Source organism: Propithecus coquereli, unplaced genomic scaffold (genome assembly GCF_000956105.1).
Source record: "Propithecus coquereli isolate 6110/MARCELLA unplaced genomic scaffold, Pcoq_1.0 Scaffold76, whole genome shotgun sequence".
Lineage (NCBI taxonomy): Eukaryota > Metazoa > Chordata > Mammalia > Primates > Indriidae > Propithecus > Propithecus coquereli.
In genome coordinates, this window is record NW_012153729.1 from 6,977,521 (window position 1) to 6,994,923 (window position 17,403).

At 50.7% G+C, this 17,403-nt stretch overlaps 1 protein-coding gene and 4 non-coding genes across 7 annotated transcripts; 4 read left to right on the forward strand and 1 right to left on the reverse strand.

Annotated features, from left to right (window-relative positions):
* The first annotated feature begins 579 nt into the window (after window positions 1–579).
* Window positions 580–8,373, forward strand: ICT1 (immature colon carcinoma transcript 1). 3 transcript variants are annotated; one of them, XM_012662247.1, is made up of 6 exons: window positions 580–781; window positions 4,277–4,313; window positions 6,844–6,903; window positions 7,439–7,521; window positions 7,616–7,785; window positions 8,054–8,373. In XM_012662247.1, the coding sequence occupies exons 1-6, from the start codon at window positions 596–598 to the stop codon at window positions 8,136–8,138; spliced, it is 621 nt and encodes a 206-aa protein (XP_012517701.1). In that variant the 5' UTR covers window positions 580–595; the 3' UTR covers window positions 8,139–8,373. The 3 variants fall into 3 exon arrangements, with proteins under 3 accessions (XP_012517701.1, XP_012517703.1, XP_012517702.1); XM_012662249.1 differs by having other exon boundaries at window positions 8,059–8,373; XM_012662248.1 differs by having other exon boundaries at window positions 613–694.
* Window positions 8,374–12,284: 3,911 nt separating this feature from the next.
* TRNAR-CCU lies at window positions 12,285–12,357 on the forward strand. The gene has a single exon. It is a non-coding gene; the product is annotated as a tRNA-Arg (tRNA).
* Window positions 12,358–12,774: 417 nt separating this feature from the next.
* TRNAR-CCU lies at window positions 12,775–12,847 on the reverse strand. The gene has a single exon. It is a non-coding gene; the product is annotated as a tRNA-Arg (tRNA).
* Window positions 12,848–13,402: 555 nt separating this feature from the next.
* On the forward strand, window positions 13,403–13,475 carry TRNAR-UCG. The gene has a single exon. It is a non-coding gene; the product is annotated as a tRNA-Arg (tRNA).
* A 223-nt stretch (window positions 13,476–13,698) lies between these two features.
* On the forward strand, window positions 13,699–13,771 carry TRNAR-CCU. Its single transcript has one exon. It is a non-coding gene; the product is annotated as a tRNA-Arg (tRNA).
* The last annotated feature ends 3,632 nt before the right edge of the window (window positions 13,772–17,403 follow it).

Consider the following 17,403-nt stretch of genomic DNA (forward strand, 5'->3'; position numbering starts at 1 on the left):
GCCTGAAGTTCCCCAAACCAGCTCTACCAGAATTCAACTTGCAAAAACACATTCCCACAGAATTCATTTTATCCGTATTTGTAGAGTGTCCACGACGTGCCATGTTCTGGGTGCTCGGAATACAGCAGTGAGCCAGTGCCCTCCTGGAGCTTGTATTCTGGCTAGAAGACAGGCAATTAAATTAGACAATTAAGATTGAGTGATTAGAGAAAAGAAGAAAACAAGGTAATGCAGAGCAGGGTAAAGGGATGAGGAGAGCGGGGCAGGCGGGCGGGCCTCAGCGGCGTTTGGGTGATGAGCGGTCCAGGAGGAGGGAACGGACTCCCTTGAAAGGGAGAGAAGTGATGTTTCTGGGACGAGATCCAGGGGTTCTTCTCACTAGGAGGCTCCTTCGGGAGCTCGCGGTCCGGCCACTGTCTTCCCCAGCCAGCCAGGCTTCCCGGAGGCGGCCGACCGGCGAGCATCGCCCGGAGTCCAGCTCACCGCCTACCCTCGGCGGGCCCAGGAAGCCGCGCGGAACCAAAGTCCCGACTGCAGCGCGAGCTTGCGGACCGCGGGGAGGAGGCGCCAACCGGAAGCGTCCCGAGACCTGAAGATGGCGGCTGTCAGATGCCTGCGCGGGGGCATGAGCCGAGCAGGAGTCTGGCTGCTCCCGCCGCCCGCGCGCTGCCCGCGCCGAGCTCTGCACAAGCAGGTAGACGGCACCGCGTTCCAGAGCATCTACAGCCTGGACAAGCTCTACCCCGAATCCCAGGGCTCGGACACCGCATGGAAGGTCCCGGTGAGCCGAGAAGGGCAGGACGAAGAGGCGTTCCTCCCGCTGCTGGGTGCTGTCAGGAAGCCGGGGACACACTGGTGGGGCGTGGAGCTTCGCCAAAGGGGCCGCGGCTCTCGGAACGTGATGGTCGCTGCGGGAGGGGGTTGGCTGTGCCAACAACCGGGGGCTGGGACTGCAGGGCATTGGGGCGCCAGGTGTGGCTCGAGATATGCAGGAGCGGGGAATGCCCAATGGATATGCTTCTTGCAAGGCTACCAGTTTTTCCGTGTTTGTCTCCTGACCCTCAGGATTCTTGTCCCAAAGGTAGAAAATACGGGCATTCTGGCCCTCCAAAGTGGACAATAAAGGCCAGAGGCTGCCAAGTTGCTTGCTACCTTTTGAGACGTTACACTGCCTGTTGCCTCTAGTAACCCAAAGATGCATGAGAAAACAAGGCTTCTCCTTGGTACCTCCAGATGCATGTATTTAGCCCGCTGTGTGCAGGCACTGTATCAGGCCCCAGATCCATTAAGCTTCCACCTATAGGACTGGAAGAGAACATGCATTCATTCAGTCACCCACTGATTCAACAAACATCTATTGAGAGCATGCTGTGCACACTATGCTAGGCGGGGCGGGGGGGATAGAGTATTGAAAAAAATAAAAAGCCTAATACTTGTGGAGCTTATATTCTAGTGGAAAGAGACAGGCAGTAAGTAAAGTAAGTAATTAGAATGTTTGAGATAGTACTTCAGAGAAAATAAAGCACAGAAGGAAGAAGGAGTGCCAGAGGTAGGGAGCTGGGTTGCAGTTTTAAGTAGAATGGTCTGGGAAGGCTTCAGTGAGGTGGTAACATTTGAGTCAAGACCTACAAGAAGCAAGACAACGAGCCGTGAAAATCGTGGGGAGCGCAATGCAACAACCTTAAGGCAGTAGCCGGCTTGACTGGTGTGGCTGAGCAGGGGAGTCAGGTGAAGCTAAAGAGGAGAGGGATGGCTGGGGAAAGGCCTTTTCTAGGGCTTACTGGCCTTCAGCCTTTCCTCTTAATGCAAAGGAGACCTATTCGAGGGTTTGAGGCAGAAGACGTAGTTTTACAAGGATTACACTTTTTTTTTTTCCCATTGAGGCATTTTATTTGTAAGTATGTATTACATCCCTAGAAAAAGATTCCCAGGATTTTCCCTCCCGTGTGTTTTCATATTGCTTCTTCATGGTCTGTGATGCCAGCTGAGGTTGTCAGTACAATGAAACCAAACTGATGGGATGGGAGCAGATTATTCTGCCATTTTTCTAGATCTTTGAGTTGCACATCAAATCTGGGCTGATCACTCCACACTTGTTTAAACTGCCTGTGAGGTTCACAACAATTTTTCCAGTTCTGTGACCATCAGTGATTTCAGATTCACCAGTGTAACCATGCTTTATCATCACAGTTCGCAACCCGATGATGACTTTGGAGTACAGCCTAGTAAGAACCCGGCATTTGCCTCTTTTTGCAGCATTGTTGATGCTTTCGAGAGCATCAGCCAGGATATCCATGCACACCATTATGGCGTCACGGAAAGATGAGGGAAAGAGGACAGGAGGGGGAAAGCAAATGGAGTTCTACAAGGATCACTGCAGAGAACAGACTGAAGGATGCCAAGAGCAGGGAGACAAGTTAGGAGATTGCGACGGTGCAGGCAAGAGATGATAAGCAGAGTGGAGACAATCGGAATCATGAGAATTGGTTGGATCCTAGACATTTTGGTGGTAAAGTCTACAGGATTTGCTAATGGATCAGATGTGAGAAGTGAGAATAGGGAGAAATTGAAGTCTGGGGCCTTGAGCAATGGAAGAATTGAGTTGCCATCAACTGAGACAAGAGAGTGGCAATAACGTTCTTTTGTCTGTTCATTCATTCAACAAAAAGTTTATTGTGAACCTACGTGTCAAGCACTATTTCAAGCTTAGCAGATATAGCCAAGATAAACAAAACAGACAGGATCTCTGCTTCTTACATTCTAGTGGAAGGAGCAGACAGTAAAAAAAAAAAATGGGGGTGGAGGGCAGGCACGGTGGCTCATGCCTGTAATCCTAGCACTTTGGGAGGCCAAGGCAGGAGGATCAGTTGAGCCCAGGAGTTTCAGACCAGCCTGAGCAAGAGGAAGACCCCCTTCTCTACAAAAAATAGAAAAGTTAGCTGGGTATAGTAGCTTGCACCTGTAGTCCCAGCTCTTTGGGAGCCTGAGGCAGGAGAATCACTTGAGTCCAGGAGTTTGAGGTTGCAGTGAGCTATGATGATACCACTGTACTCTGTCCTGGGCGACAGAGTGAGACCCTATCTCTAAAAAAAAAAAGGCGGGGGGGAGAGGGGAACATTGGGTATTGAGAAGTAGTATAATGAATAGAAGGGTGCTGCAACAGAGAGTGCCAGGAGCATTTCAGATTGTTCATAAGGGAATCCTCTTGGAGGAAGCTTGAGGTTTGAGGCATCCATCAGGTATCTGAGAGGCGACATCAAGCAGCAGTTGGGAATATGGGTGTGGAGTTGAGGAAAGAGGCTTGAGTTTGAGCCAGAAAGTTGGGAATCAAAAGCATAGAGGATATTTTCATCCACATAAATAAATGAAGTGTTTTAGGGAAAGAAAGAGTAGAAAGAGAGAAGAAAAAGGATTACTGAGCCATGTCATTGTTTAAAAGTTGCAAAGAGCTAGCAAAGGAGAGTGAGAAGGAGTCACAGGGAGGGAAGAGGAAACTGGGAGAGGATAGCTCAGAGGAAGGGGAAGAACATGCTTCAGGAAGGAGGGCGTGGTCCGTGGTCTTCAGTGCTGCGGAGAGGTAGAGTAGGGTGAGGGGTTCACCCTCAAATGATTCTAAGAGAAAAGGGATGAAGGCAGCCAGAGGGGGTAAACATGAGGATACTTTGAGCTTGGAGAGCCAGAAAAACTTCGGTGGGGGGCGGTATTTGCCTGGGCCTTGTGGACATGAGGTTTTAAGGCCAAAGGGCATTGCTGCTGGGGGAACAACTAGGGAGAGAGATGGAGGTGAGAAGTCCTGGGGTGACTAGTTCAGTTTGACACAAACCCTCAGGGCACATGTACCAGTCACTCATTGTTCAAGGCAGGCTGCCTCCATGCAAGCCTCCTGTGGCCTTGGAAGAAACAGGGTGGCCTGCCAGGTTCGCTGCTCCAGGCTGGCAGAGGCTGTTGTTGCTTCTGGAGCCTCCCTGATGCATGTGCACTGTGGCTCCCCCCCGCCCCCGTCACCCCCAGAGCCAGGCCTTGATAGTGCCTGACACTAGCTAAGGCCAGGGCAGGGACGGCTGGAGACAGCAGTTCCATTTTCCTAAGGAGCGTTGGTAAGGTGGTACTTCTGGAGTCTGGGGAAGCTTTTTCTGTCATTTCGATATGATTTTGCTGGGGATTTGAACATAGTAATGTGTTACATTTGTGTCGTGGGTTTACATCATTTCTTTTGTTGCCCTGGACCAGTTAGGAATAGGTGATACTTATTTGACACTGTGACATTATGTTACAGGATGACGCAGAGCAAGCCAGCAATGACATCCCTCTAGGTAAGTAATTTTGGTTTTTCTTAATCAATCTTTTCTGTCACCCCTCATACATTCCTTCCAGATCGCTCCAGCCCAATTAAAGAGATTATCTCTGGGTGTGCAAAAGTGGAGTCTTTGCAGCATTGTTTAGAATAGCAAATAAATGATGGTGTAGCCACTCGTGGAGTTCTGTGTCGTGTGCCACACGAATGGAGAGCTCTCGATGTTCTCGTGAGATGAGCAATCTTTACAGTAGATGAATTGATTTTTACGGGAAAAAAGGAAGGTGCAGGAGAGTATGTAAGCTACCATTGTGTTTTACTTACCTATATCTCTGAAATAAACATCTACCTCTCTATCTATAATCTGTGTATGTATGTGTATATAAATCCGTATATATCTGAAGGGAAATACAAAAACCTGGATACAGTGACTGCCTTGGCAGGTGGAGACAAAAGACAAACCTGGTGGCTAGGGCACAGGCGTGGAGATTTCTCTGTGTAAACCATTTGCATAACTTTAAAATTTTGTACCTGTCAAGCATAGGCAACGCCTAATAGTTGTGGCCTTTAAAGAAACAATGAGCCCTTTTTACATTCAGAGAGTGTATGACTTCCACAGACAGCGAGAGGAAGAGTAGCCAAAGGTGCTGGCTCCCCCTCCTTGCTCAGGGTGACACTGAAAGAGACCAGATGACTGCAACACAAGGGACAGGAAGCCCTGCAGTTTTATAGCTTGTAGTTGTGTTGGGGAGGAGGCAGAAAGCCGCTTGTCTCTTCAGAACTCGAGGTGAAGAGATACAAGGAGAAGTGTCTCATGCCAGCCTCCCGGGGAGACGGGCAGGCGAGTGGGCAGTGGCCTTGTGGTAGCCCCTTGCCAGGCTCCCACGCTCACATCCGTCACGAGGCGTCTGTTCCTGTGAAGACTTAGGTCAGTCGCAGTTCCAGCCTTGCGCACGTGGCCTGTGTGGCTACAGGCAAGGTTGCCAGGGCACCGTGGTAGAACCATTCCCCTACAGTGCCGTGCGCATTTGTTACCTAAGTCAGAAAAAGGATTTAATTTGTCTTTTCCAGAGGAGGAAAGCCTCTCAGCAGCAGTCCGAGATGGGTCACCACTGCTTTCTGCCACCGTGGTGCCACCACAGTTCTTTGCCCCACAGACCTCTTGTGCTTCACCATCTAGTCTTCTGAAATTTTTTGACTACTGTCCCTTCCCTACTTTCCTCAGACAATACAAGGCTGCTTGTCATTAATTACAAAAAGCGAAGGAGGAGACCTCATTTTACAGACTAAAAACACACTGAGACTGAGAGGCAGTGGGACTTTGTCTAGACCATGTAGTCACGTCATGGCTGAGCCAGTGTTCTAAGCCAGGGCTCCCAACTCCAGCTCAAGTACTCGTTCGTGCAACAGATGTACCACTAACCATGAGCTTGGCCCCAGGAATGCACAGTGAATTCGACACGGTCCTGCTCTCTTGGAGCTTACAGTCCACTGGGATTCCACATCCACCACTTCTGGAATTAAACTAAGTGTGCCCCTTAGTTTGAGCTTTTGAAAGAGTCCCTGCTTTAAAACACACAATGAACAGCAAAAAGCAAGGGCAGGAGGTCTGGTGGGATGTATTAAACCGAAAGCAGATGACAACCACATCATAATTTTACTTCCTTTACTATCTGTGTGACCTTGGGAAAGTCACTTGCCCTTGATTTTAGTTTTGACATCTGTGAGTAAAATCCAGCTTTACTGATGTGAATGTGACATTTATGTACATGTAGTTCATACAGTCGGCTCTCTGTGTCCACGGGTTCCATGTCCGCGGATTCACCCAACTGTGGACTGAAAATATTTGAGAAAAAAAAAGGGATGGTTGCATCTGTACTGATCAGGTACAGACTTTTTTCTTGTCATTATTGCCTAAACAATGTAGTATAACAACTATTTACATAGCGTTTACATTGTATTAGGTATTATAAGTAGAGATGATTTAAAATATGTGGGAGGATGTGCATAGGTTATATGTAAATACTACGCCATTTTATACCAGGGACTGTGGATTTTAGGATCCCTACAGGTTCTAGAACCAATCCCCCATGGATACAGAGGGACGACTGTACATATTAATAAAAGGCATTGAAAAGCCTGGCACAGGGGCTCATGCCTATAAATCCCAGCACTTGGGAGGCCAAGGTAGTGGGATCGCTTGAGCCCAGGAGTTCAAGACCACCTCAGGCAACATATTGAGACCCCCATCTCTACAAAAATTAAAAAAAAAAAAATAGCTGGGCACAGTTGTGCACACCTATAGCCCCAGCTGCTGGGGAGGCTGAGGCGGGAGGATCACTCGAGCCCAGGAGTTCAAAGCTGCGGTGACCTATGATCACACCACTGCACTCCATCCTGGGCAACAGAGTGAGACCCTATCTGAAAAAAAAAAAGTCACCAAAAGAGAGATGTGTAATAGGGATAGTTATGGTGATAGGACATTAGCAGTGTGCACATTTTGCCATGGGATGATCAGTTTTTTGTGTGCACATTCTTCTGTTTTACAGATCGCTTGACGATATCTTACTGCCGTAGTAGTGGTCCTGGGGGGCAGAACGTTAACAAAGGTACAGGCGCCTCATTGCTTTTGCTTTAAGACTCAGCCGGGGGATGGGCCTGAGGAGGTCTGTGTTTATGTTCATATAGAATAAAGGGATTTTTCAGCAGAAGCTTAAATACTGCCAGCTTATAATAATCCTCTTTATTCTTTTGAATGTGGTCTGATTCTCAGATGCTCAGCTGTGGGTTGCTAGGACTAGGATTGGCTATGGGTCTTAACAAAGAGAAATCACAGTGTGAGTTGGCAGCCAGCTCCAAGAATAGGTTTCCTTCATCCTGGTGGAACTTGTTCCCCCCATTCTTTTCAGCACCCAGTAAAACTGTAAGAGAAGCACTGGACACGTGGTTACTAGAAGTCTATTTTTGTCCAAAAGCGCCTCAGTATCTTTGCAGGCTTGTTCCATGGCCAACTTTGACGTAGGCTAGAAGGCACATGGTTGGGTGTCTGGCCTCTCTTTGTTTCAGGGTGGTCACTGGTCACCTGGTGCTGAGACTTCCTGAGAGTCCAGGTGACCAGTGCTCCCTTCTGTCCTTCATCCACAGTGAATTCCAAGGCTGAAGTCAGGTTCCATTTGGCGACCGCGGACTGGATCGCAGGGCCCGTGCGGCAGAGGATCGCCATCTCGGTAACCACCACCATCTCTTTCTTTCCCTAGAAATCCCTCAGTGACTTTTAAACATTTCCCTGTAGGACTAGGGTTCTTCCTTTGTTCTCTGCAGCATAAAAATAAGATCAACCGGGCAGGAGAATTGATACTCACCTCTGAAAGCAGCCGCTATCAGTTCCGCAATCTGGCAGACTGCCTACAGAAAATCCGAGACATAATCGCCGAGGCCAGCCAGACACCCAAGGAGCCATCCAAAGAAGATGCTAAACTTCAGAGAATCAGGTACCAGAAAATGCCCTGAGCTGCTATATAAACTGATTTGTGTAGGCGAGAGTCTGCACAGGTAAGGAAGGAGGCCGGTAAAGGCCAAGACCTGCCAGTAGGCAGGTGAGATGCCCCAGGAGGAGGAGACGACCGGGACCTGCGGTGCGGGTTGTGAGCTGGCACCTGCTGGTGGCTGCTCTGCTTCCCGCAGAGCTCCCAGCGCCTCCCACCACTTTGAAAAGCACTGATAGGGCATCTGGGCTAATTGTAGCCTTTTTGTTTTCAGGATAGAAAACATGAATCGGGAAAGGCTGAGACAGAAGAGAATTCATTCTACCATAAAGACGAGCAGGAGAGTAGACGTGGACTGAAATTACCCGCAGCTGGCAAAGACCAGGCTTCAGGGCGCCCAGGCAGTTGCGGCGGAGATGCCTTTAACACCGTACAGAGGTGTCTTTGTTCCTGCTGTTAGTGCTCGTCTGTGACATTGGCGCCATCACAAGAATGTTCATTTGGAGTGAGAGTTTCAGGCACTAGTTGCAAAGGTCTTTATAGGCAATTACCACATTTTCAAACCTGAATTATCTACCTGCTGTATTGGTTACAATAAAATTCTGGGCTCTTGGGCTTCCCTATTCATTCAGAATGCTTCCGAACGGAATTCCTACCTTCTCTCTCAGTTGCAGTGTCTCACGGTCATTGTCCCGGCACTGACTATGTGTCACAGCTCGGGGGAAACAGGAAGGGGTTCTGGTGTCTGCCCTCAGAGAACACACAGCCAGGAAGGAGGAGTGAGCATTTGAGCTGAGCCATGGAAACGGCATAGGATTTTAATCAGTAGAGAGGGGACGAGGACATGCCATTTGAAGGGAACAATATGAATACAGGAGACGGAAAAGAGGCTGGTGCTGAGGGGCCGAGGAAGCCAGCAGTACTGAATGGTGGGTTTGTGCAGGGGACTGCGAGGGAAGCCTGGACAGAAACAGAGGCTTGATGCAGACAGCCTCGAATTCAAGTTAAGGAGTTTAAGAAACGTGGGTAACAGAAAGCCGCTGAGGATCTTGAGCGGGAGGGAGTACTATGTGTTAGGTGCTGTATTGGGCAGTGGGGTTTTAGAGGCAGGAAGAGTAAGCTGGAAGATTTTTGCCATCCCTTGGGTGTGGGAAGAACATGCAGGCTAGCAGAGCAGCAGTAGATTGCCGTGGCATGGAGTGAATTTCTCACACTGTTCTCTATTTTTTTGGTCTAGTTCTCTTGTTTGACAAATACTGCATTGGGATGCTCTAAATTCCAGAGAATGAACTGTAGCAGTATATGCACTTTATGTGAGCAGGGACTTATCGTTCCCTGCTCTAAACAAGGGGAAGAAGTCATTTATAAATGACTTTTACAAAATACGAAAGATACGTAAGATGGTCCCTGTCCTCAGTGGACTCAGGGCCTAGGAGGAGGCTGAGGCTCATAAGCAGGAAGTGGACATTCCTTAGTTCATTCAGTCATTCAGCAAACACTGGGTGAGGTGGTGAGGAGTCAGCAGTGAACAAAACAAAGTCCTTTCTTCCAGAGAATTGACATGCCATCAGGTGGTGATAACAGCTGAGAAGAAAAATGGATTACAGGCCAGGCGCGGTGGCTCACGCCTGTAATCCTAGCACTCTGGGAGGCTGAGGCGGGAGGATCACTCGAGATCAGGAGTTCAAGACCAGCCTGAGCAAGAGCAAGACCCCGTCTCTACTAAAAATAGAAAGAAATTAGCTGGACAACTAAAAATATACAGAAAAAAAAATTAGCTGGGCATGGTGGCGCATGCCTGTAGTCCCAGCTATTCAGGAGGCTGAGGCAGGAGGATCGCTTGAGCCCAGGAGTTTGAGGTTGCTGTGAGCTAGGCTGACGCCACGGCACTCTAGTCCGGGCAACAGAGCGAGACTCTGTCTCAAAAAAAAAATGGATTACAATAATATGACTTAAAGCATGGTAAATGACAAGAAAAGCCTCAATAGATTGCAGGAAGCAGAGGAGCAACTAGTTGCAGCAGGAGGGTCAGAGAAGATGTACTTGAAGTGCTCGAGATGGGCCCGAAGGAGGGGAGGAGCTGGCCAGGGGAGCAGGGTAAGCGCATGTCACCTGGAGGCTCCAGTGGTGGCCGAGCACAAGGCAAGGAAAATGCAGGCAACGCCAAGGCCTGCCTGCGGCTGGGACAGGGAACTGGGGATTCAGAGGATGGGCTCTGGCGCCAGACTGCCCCGCTCAACTCCCGCCCCTCCACCACCCCCAGCTGCGGGACCTTGAACAAACTACTTGACCTTGGTTTCCCATCTATAAACTGGGGATGATGTTATTAGTGCCGACTTCGTAGGGTTATTGTGGGATTTAAATGAAAACAAGTGCTTAATGGCACTGAGCAACACTCCGGGAATGCTGGCTGTGACTTACAGTTTGGAGCCCAGGGGGCGAGGAGCTGAGAGATGGGTCTGCCACATTGGGAGCCAGATCCAGAAAGGACTTAAATGTGACAGCCAAGATGTTTAGACTTTCCCCCACAGGGGCTGTCGGGGGTACTAATCTGCCACGATAGGATGAGAAGCAGGTGTGGTTGTCAACTGACCCATGTGACCAGTCAGGTACCAGTCTTGGAACTACGGCAGTGGCAACAGGGATGGGGAGGAAATACAGGACGCTGGAGGATTATGGGGACAAAATCAGCCTGGGTGGCCTGGGAGCGGGGGCGTGACATAGGGTGATGCTATGTGTTGACACAGGAAAGTCACGAAGGGGGGTTGGGTTTGGAGGACTGCTAAGTGAGTGTGGCGTGCCCGCGAGGAGGAGTGCCCGGTGGTGATGCTCAGGGCAGGGTATGAGCCGCAGAGCGGGAGTGAGGTGGGAGCTGGGAGATCCAGGACCCAGGGAGACAAGTGGACTCTTGGGAATGACAAGAGCAGTTGAGTGAGGCACAGCAGGGCCAGGGGCTTGCTTGGTTAGATGGCAGCAGCAGTAAAGCAGAGAAGGCACCCCTGCAGATGACCCTGGAGCGAGTGCAGGGTGCTGGGCCCAACAGGCCCTCTGAAGACATTGGTGGCGTGTGAAGGGACCTGGAGGGGAAGGAGAGGTAAGGAGAAACAAAAAAGGCTGGGGACAGAGAGTAGAGTCCATGCCTTAAAAAAGGCTAAGGGCAAAAGAATGAATACAGGTGACTCTCACAGGGGTGAGTGAAAGAAGCCAGACTTTACAAAAGAGAAAGATGCCCCTTGTATGACGTTCAAAACCAGGCAAAACTACTTTGTGGTGATGAGTCAGGCAAATATCTACCTGGGGGAGGTGGCCATTGACCGGCAGGAGGCACAGCAGCCTTCCTGGGTGCTGGAAAGGTTCTGCGTCTTGACCTAAGTGGCTGTCATATGAGTACACACACATGTAAACACCACTCGGGCTGCAGCCTTAAGGTCTGTACCCTTTACTGCATGCATGGTACACACAACAGACAATGCTTGTTTGTTTGTTTGTTGAGACAGGGTCTCCTGTTGCCCCAGCTAGAGTGCAGTGGCGTCATCATAGCTCACTGCAACTTCAGACTCCTGGGCTGAAGCGATCCTCCTGCCTCAGCCTCCCCAGTAGCTGGGACTACAGGTGCAAGCCACCACGCACGGCTAATTAAAAAAAAATTTTTTTTTTGTAGACACGGGGTCTGGCTATGTTGCCTGGGCTGGTCTCCAACTCTTGGCCTCAAGTGACCCTCCCCCCTTGCCTCCCAAAGTGCTGGGATTACAGGTGTGAGCCACCGCGCCCAGCCCAGAAAGACAAATGAAGCAACTGGAAAGAGCATCCTCAAGGCAGTAGGCTGGAGCCAGGTGGGTTAAACTCTTCCTTCTTGCAGACATTAAGGGAGGAAGGAGACAGGTTTTTGCTGACTCTACATTTTGTAGAGAGAAACAAAGAATGTCTCTTGAGTCCCCTTGCCCCGCGATGATGCTGGGGGCGGATGGGCAGATCGCACAGCAGACACAGCGGGGGACAAACGCTGCCCTTGGCTGAACTGCTGTCACACGTTTCAGATGCGCGTGGACTTTAATAACGGATTTTAAATGTAACATTTTAAAATGTTTGTTCTTTTGTTTAACAGTTTTAAAGGAGAGAAATATTAGGCTGAAGTATCTATTTGGCTGACTTTTCTATGTATTCTATACCTGTGATGGAATATATTAATATCTCTATTGTCAGGACTGGAAGGATTTGTCCCTCCTGGTTGCGCTCTCGTGCCGGGGAAGATTGTCAGCGTGTGTTTCAGTGTTCACGCCTAATACCGGTCTGTGCTCCTCCACTTCCCACACCACGTTCTCCTAAAATTCTTGGATTTTCTATCAGGTCTCTAGAGGTGGACAAGAAGGAAGTGCCTCCCACCTCAGTCTCCACATCCCCGAGTGGCCCCCAGACTCCGCGCCGCGGCGCCTCCGAGACCTTCCCGGGGAGACCCGGGGGCGGCCGCCTATTAGGGGAGGAGATGCGGAAACCACGTGCCGCAGGCCCCAGTGGCCTAATGGATAAGGCACTGGCCTCCTAAGCCAGGGATTGTGGGTTCGAGTCCCACCTGGGGTAAGAGCGTGTCGTTTTTGAATTATTCTTTTCCCCTCTCTCAGGGACTCTGGAAGCGACCCTGATCCCTGCTGCAGCCCGGGGTCGAGCAGGGTCTGTGCCCCGTCTGCGCCGGAGACCCTAGGGAGTGCCGCGCCAGCACCGACAGCCGCGACCCGCGCGTCTCGCGAGTCAGGGGCACGAGCAGCTTCCACTCGAGGCTGGGACAGGACTTGTCCGGAAGGTCGCGGGCACAGAGGATTTCCAGGACACCGCAGCTGCGGCTGACGGGGCGGTACCGGGCAGCCAAGGACGAACGACGTGCGGACACGCGGACTGCGGAGGGCCCTGAAGGACAGCGGGTGAGGGGGCCGCAGCCTGCGATAAGCAGGCCGAGGTCGCGGGTTCCCGGTGGCAAAAACTCGGAAGAAACTCCGTCACCACCCCAGGTGGGACTCGAACCCACAATCCCTGGCTTAGGAGGCCAGTGCCTTATCCATTAGGCCACTGGGGCGCGATCAGACGTATGTTTCACGTGGTGCGTGATAGCGCGTCCAGCTGCACGCGCCCACGCACTGCGCCAACCGTGGCCCAGGTCCTGGGGAGCCCGCGGGGCTACGCGAGGAGCGAGAGCTCCAGGCGGCGCGCCGTACCGCGGGGAGGGGGGGCTCGCGGAAAGGCGAAGCGCGCGACCGGAGGTAGGGGACGGACACGAAGAAAGAACCGCAAACAGAGCTGGGCGGCGGATTGCTGCGTTCCGCTAAGGGACTCGCTCAAAAGGAGCCTGCCGACGAAGGGACTCGAACCCGTAATCTTGTGATCCTAAGTCAGACGCCTTATCCGTTAGGCCACGCGGTCGCGACGCCCAGCGGGCCACGAAGCCTGGTCCAGGTGCCGCAGCTCCGAGGCGGCGGCGCGGGCGGTTCGGCTGGAGGAGGCGGCGCGCGCTTCGCCACAGGATGCCTCGTGGGTGCGGCGGAGACTGACACAAGTACGACCCTGCATCCGCGTCACCGCTGGAGTCTACTGGTCATCAAGTGGGTCGCCTAGAAAAGCCACCAATCGGGGAGACCGCGTGGCCTAATGGATAAGGCGTCTGACTTCGGATCAGAAGATTGAGGGTTCGAGTCCCTTCGTGGTCGAAATGTTTTAATCTCTGCAATTGTCCTGCGGCAGACCGCAATCCCACAATCCCTGTCTCTTCCCTAATTTTAGCCCTCCCTGGACGGTTCGTCCTAGAGCCCGGAGCTAGGGAGCAGCCTCCGTCCAATCGGGTTTTGTGCGTGGGTGCTTTCCTGTGATGTCATTACGCAGCCCGTGGCGTCACAGTTTAAGAGGCATGTGATCGGGCGCCGCTTTCGCTAAGCCCCAGTGGCCTAATGGATAAGGCACTGGCCTCCTAAGCCAGGGATTGTGGGTTCGAGTCCCATCTGGGGTGAAGTAGCCTCACCGCCTGAGGTGTATCGAAGCTTTTTTTTTTTATTTCAGCATATTACGGGGATACAGATGTTTAGGTTACGTATGTTGCCCTTGCCTCCCCACTCTCCTCGAAGTCCGATTTTCAAGTGTGCCCATCCCTTGGATGGTGCGCATTGCACTCTTTGTGTAACGAAGCTCTTTTTAAAGTGATTTTCTAAAAGCCATCTATAAAGCGAACAATAAATACCACCCCACACATTTTCTCTTTTTAATACCGTTTAACTACATTTTCTGCATGTCTCGGTTGTGATTTTTTTTTCTTCTTGATGAAGCCCAGCTACACTTTGATTTGGATTTTTTGGGTTTTGTTTTTTGCCCACTACACTTTGAAAGGTGAACCAGTGTGAGGGCAAAATGGGGCCCCATTTCTCGTCGCCTCTCTGAGCTGACACCCAGGAGTTCAGGATCCCAGCACTCGCCCCGTGCGAGTCCCCTGCCAGCTACCGCCCCACAAGCAAATGAAACCGAGGGTGTCGTGTGCGAGTCGGTCTCTACGAAGTTCAGGGCGCCGGCCCCTCGCCGCACGGGCAGGAGGGGTGCAGGGAGGCACGAGCGTGCAAGCGTGTTTGGGCAGCGGCTGACACACGCAGTCTCTTGGACCAGTCAGCGTCTGGCGGGGAGATGATGGCACAATCCTACGGGGTAATCCGAGGAGCGCGGAGACACCTGTTCAGAAAGGGCAGGTGTAAGGAAACGTGAGGCCTGCGGGAGGCGCCTGGGTGGGGAGCCAGCGCCATGGCCAGGCGATGCGGGGAAGGCCGGCGGTCCTGGAACCTGGAGACGGGATTGTGCGGGGAGCTATGACTTTAGGTCAAGAGATGCAGAGTCCACAGCGACCTTGATATGGCAGGAGGGAGCAGGGGGAATAAACATCCCCTTCGGTTTCCTCTGCTCTCCATCAACCAAACATGGCCCGAAGCCAGAGGGCGGGGAGCCCGCTGCCTCGAGCGGGAGACCAGGATAGTGGAGAGCAGGTCTGCAGGGTCAAAAGGAGCCACCTGGCATTCAGGTCCCAAGAAAACTTCCATATGCTCCCAGCCACCCAACAACCCTGTGCAGGTAGGGGGGTGATGGATGGACGGGCAGCAGGGAGGGAAAAAAAGGGGAGAAAGTAGGCAGAATGAATCCCCGCTGTCAGAATAGTGTTAACCTGGGGTGGGGGCAGCTTCAGAAGTGTGGCTTGGGGACCTGCTCAGGTTCTGCTTTTTATTCCAACAGGTATGTTCCCCTCGTGAAAAATCAGAGATGTACACTTACGATGTTCTCACGTTCCTGTGCATGCGTCTTTTTAAGTGTACTATTCTGGCCAGGGATAATTTTTTTTTTTTTAACTTGAAGACTTTAGCTCCTGAGGAGATATGGGTGGCTTTTGCAGGTTGACTACTTCACATTATGTGCAACATTTTGGGGGTTCTATATTTACTCGGGGAGAAGATACTGTTTCATCAGATTCTCGGAAGTCCTTGGCTCAGAAAAGGTTAAAAACACTTTTTAAAAAATCCTTGTATTATACTTTTGTAAAAGAAACAACAAACAAAGCAAACCAACCAAGCAGAACACACTTTTCCTCTCCCTTCTGCAGGGCCACCTGCAATCCTTCCCCTCCTCTGCACCCCAAACCAGGCACCAAGTTTGATGGATGCTACTTTTAAGCTCACTCTGCTTGCGAGCCCTGCCACTGGGCAGCATCATGTCCCTAGCCTGGACCACAAACCACGCTCAGGCCCTGCCTCGATGGGACTCACACTATAGTAAGAGAGGACAGCAAACAAGTAAACGAGATGATTTCAAAAGAAACTCGAGTACTCAGAGAAGGGACATTTGAGGAGGGACATTTGGTCCGGCCCTAAATTATGGGAAGGGACCAACCACATAAAAAGACCATATAAAAAGAAGAGCCTTCTGGGCAGAGAACAGCAAAAATATCACCGACAATCTTGTCCCCCTCAGAAGACTTCTGCAGAGGCTGAAACACTACCCACCTCACATGTCCCCAGTTTACCGTTGCTTATTATGGGAAACCTTCCAAAGGGCTCCCTCCAATGCTGGGGATGCTCCCCCCTTAAAATACTCTCACAGGACTCATATTCTGCTTTCCTTGGACAGCATGAATTCTAACCATGCTCCAAAAGTAAGCCGAATGGATTTTTCTCAAATTCTCCAGGTTTTCATTTGGCTGCTGTCGGAATCCCTAGAGCTTCAGTGGGTTGGCTGAGTGCCACTTCACTGATTCAGCAGGCTGCGGGGGTGTGCCAGGGGGATACTTGTTTTTCTGTTTGGTACATTAGGGTCTTCCGGCACAGCTACCACTGAACATCTCCAACCAATCCAACTGTCCTAACACAAGCAGCTCTACGTAGGATAGATGCCATCCTTCTGCCACCTTCCACCCAGCCCCTGCCCCTGTAAGTCAGGACTGAGCACACCCAGACTCTCCTCTGCTTATATGAAGACTGTATACCACTTTCTCAAAAGCTGGCAGCCCTCGTTGTTCCTCTCCAGTAAAGTCCATCTGCAGTAGATGGCAGAAATGTCACAAAGTTTCGGGCTTGTGCATGCTACCACCCTTCCCCAGGTATGCTTTTCCTATAGGATTTAAGCTGTATCAAGTTAGATGTCTTTACTTAGATTACTTTCTATCATCTAGCAGCTGGCAAGACTAAAAAAAAAGATTACTTTCTATCTAGGAACTTCCCAGGTTATCTCATTTAATAATCCTGATACTTGTAAATGAGAAAAGTCAAGTCCCAAGACAGTAAACAGTTAGTCTAAAATCAGCAATTAGGTGGTAGGCACACTAGGTCCTCTGACTTCAAGGGCAACTCTTTCTACCACCTCACCTTAATACCTGTATTTCCTAAGATTGCTCACAAGTTCAGCTAACCCTTGTAAATAGTTTAGTAGGTACTTTTAAAATTAGCTGATGAAGTTAAAATAATTTTTCTATGTTCAAATACAAAAAGCTGGCCAGGGGCAGTGGCTCACACTGCCAACGCTTTGGGAAGCCAGTGTGGGCGGACTGCTTGAGGCCAGGAGGTCAAGACCAGCCTGGGTAATAGCAAGACTCTGTCTCTACAGAAATTAAAAAAATTAGCCGGGCATTGTGGTGCACACCTGTAGTCCCAGCTAAGGCAGGAAGCTCGCTTGAGCCTAGGAGTTCAAGGCTGCAGTGAGCAATGATCGTGTCACTGCACTCCAGCCTGGGAGACAGTAAGACCCTGTCTCAAAAAAAGATAAAAATAAAAAAAGCTGTAAGTTAATCACAAAGTTTCCTTTTACACCACTTTTGTGCTCAAAAGCTGAAGCACAGAAAATAAATCCCTGCTGTTACACCAGCAATTTGGACAGCTACTCCTATGACTTACCCATGGACAAGGAAAATGGAATGTTCCCCAGGAACCAGCAGTCTGAAAGCGACAAGGACGTTCAAGGCAATCGGTGGCATCAGTAGACAATGCTTCCGCTTTACCATACCGCAGGGAAATACTGTCACAGGCCTACTGCTATGTGTTACGATTTCAGCAGCCCCCGGGGGAAGGGGGGGTCAGTAACTGGCTCCTACATATGTGGTCAGACCACTGCCCAGTACAC

Excerpts from the sequence above, each read along its gene's own strand:
- ICT1 (XM_012662249.1), top strand. The coding sequence starts at position 596 with ATGGCGGCTGTCAGATGCCTGCGCGGGGGCATGAGCCGAGCAGGAGTC. Across the intron at positions 6,904-7,438 it reads GGGGCAGAACGTTAACAAAG|TGAATTCCAAGGCTGAAGTC; the intron begins GTACAGGCGCCT and ends CTTCATCCACAG. Across the intron at positions 7,786-8,058 it reads GCTAAACTTCAGAGAATCAG|AAAACATGAATCGGGAAAGG; the intron begins GTACCAGAAAAT and ends TTTTCAGGATAG.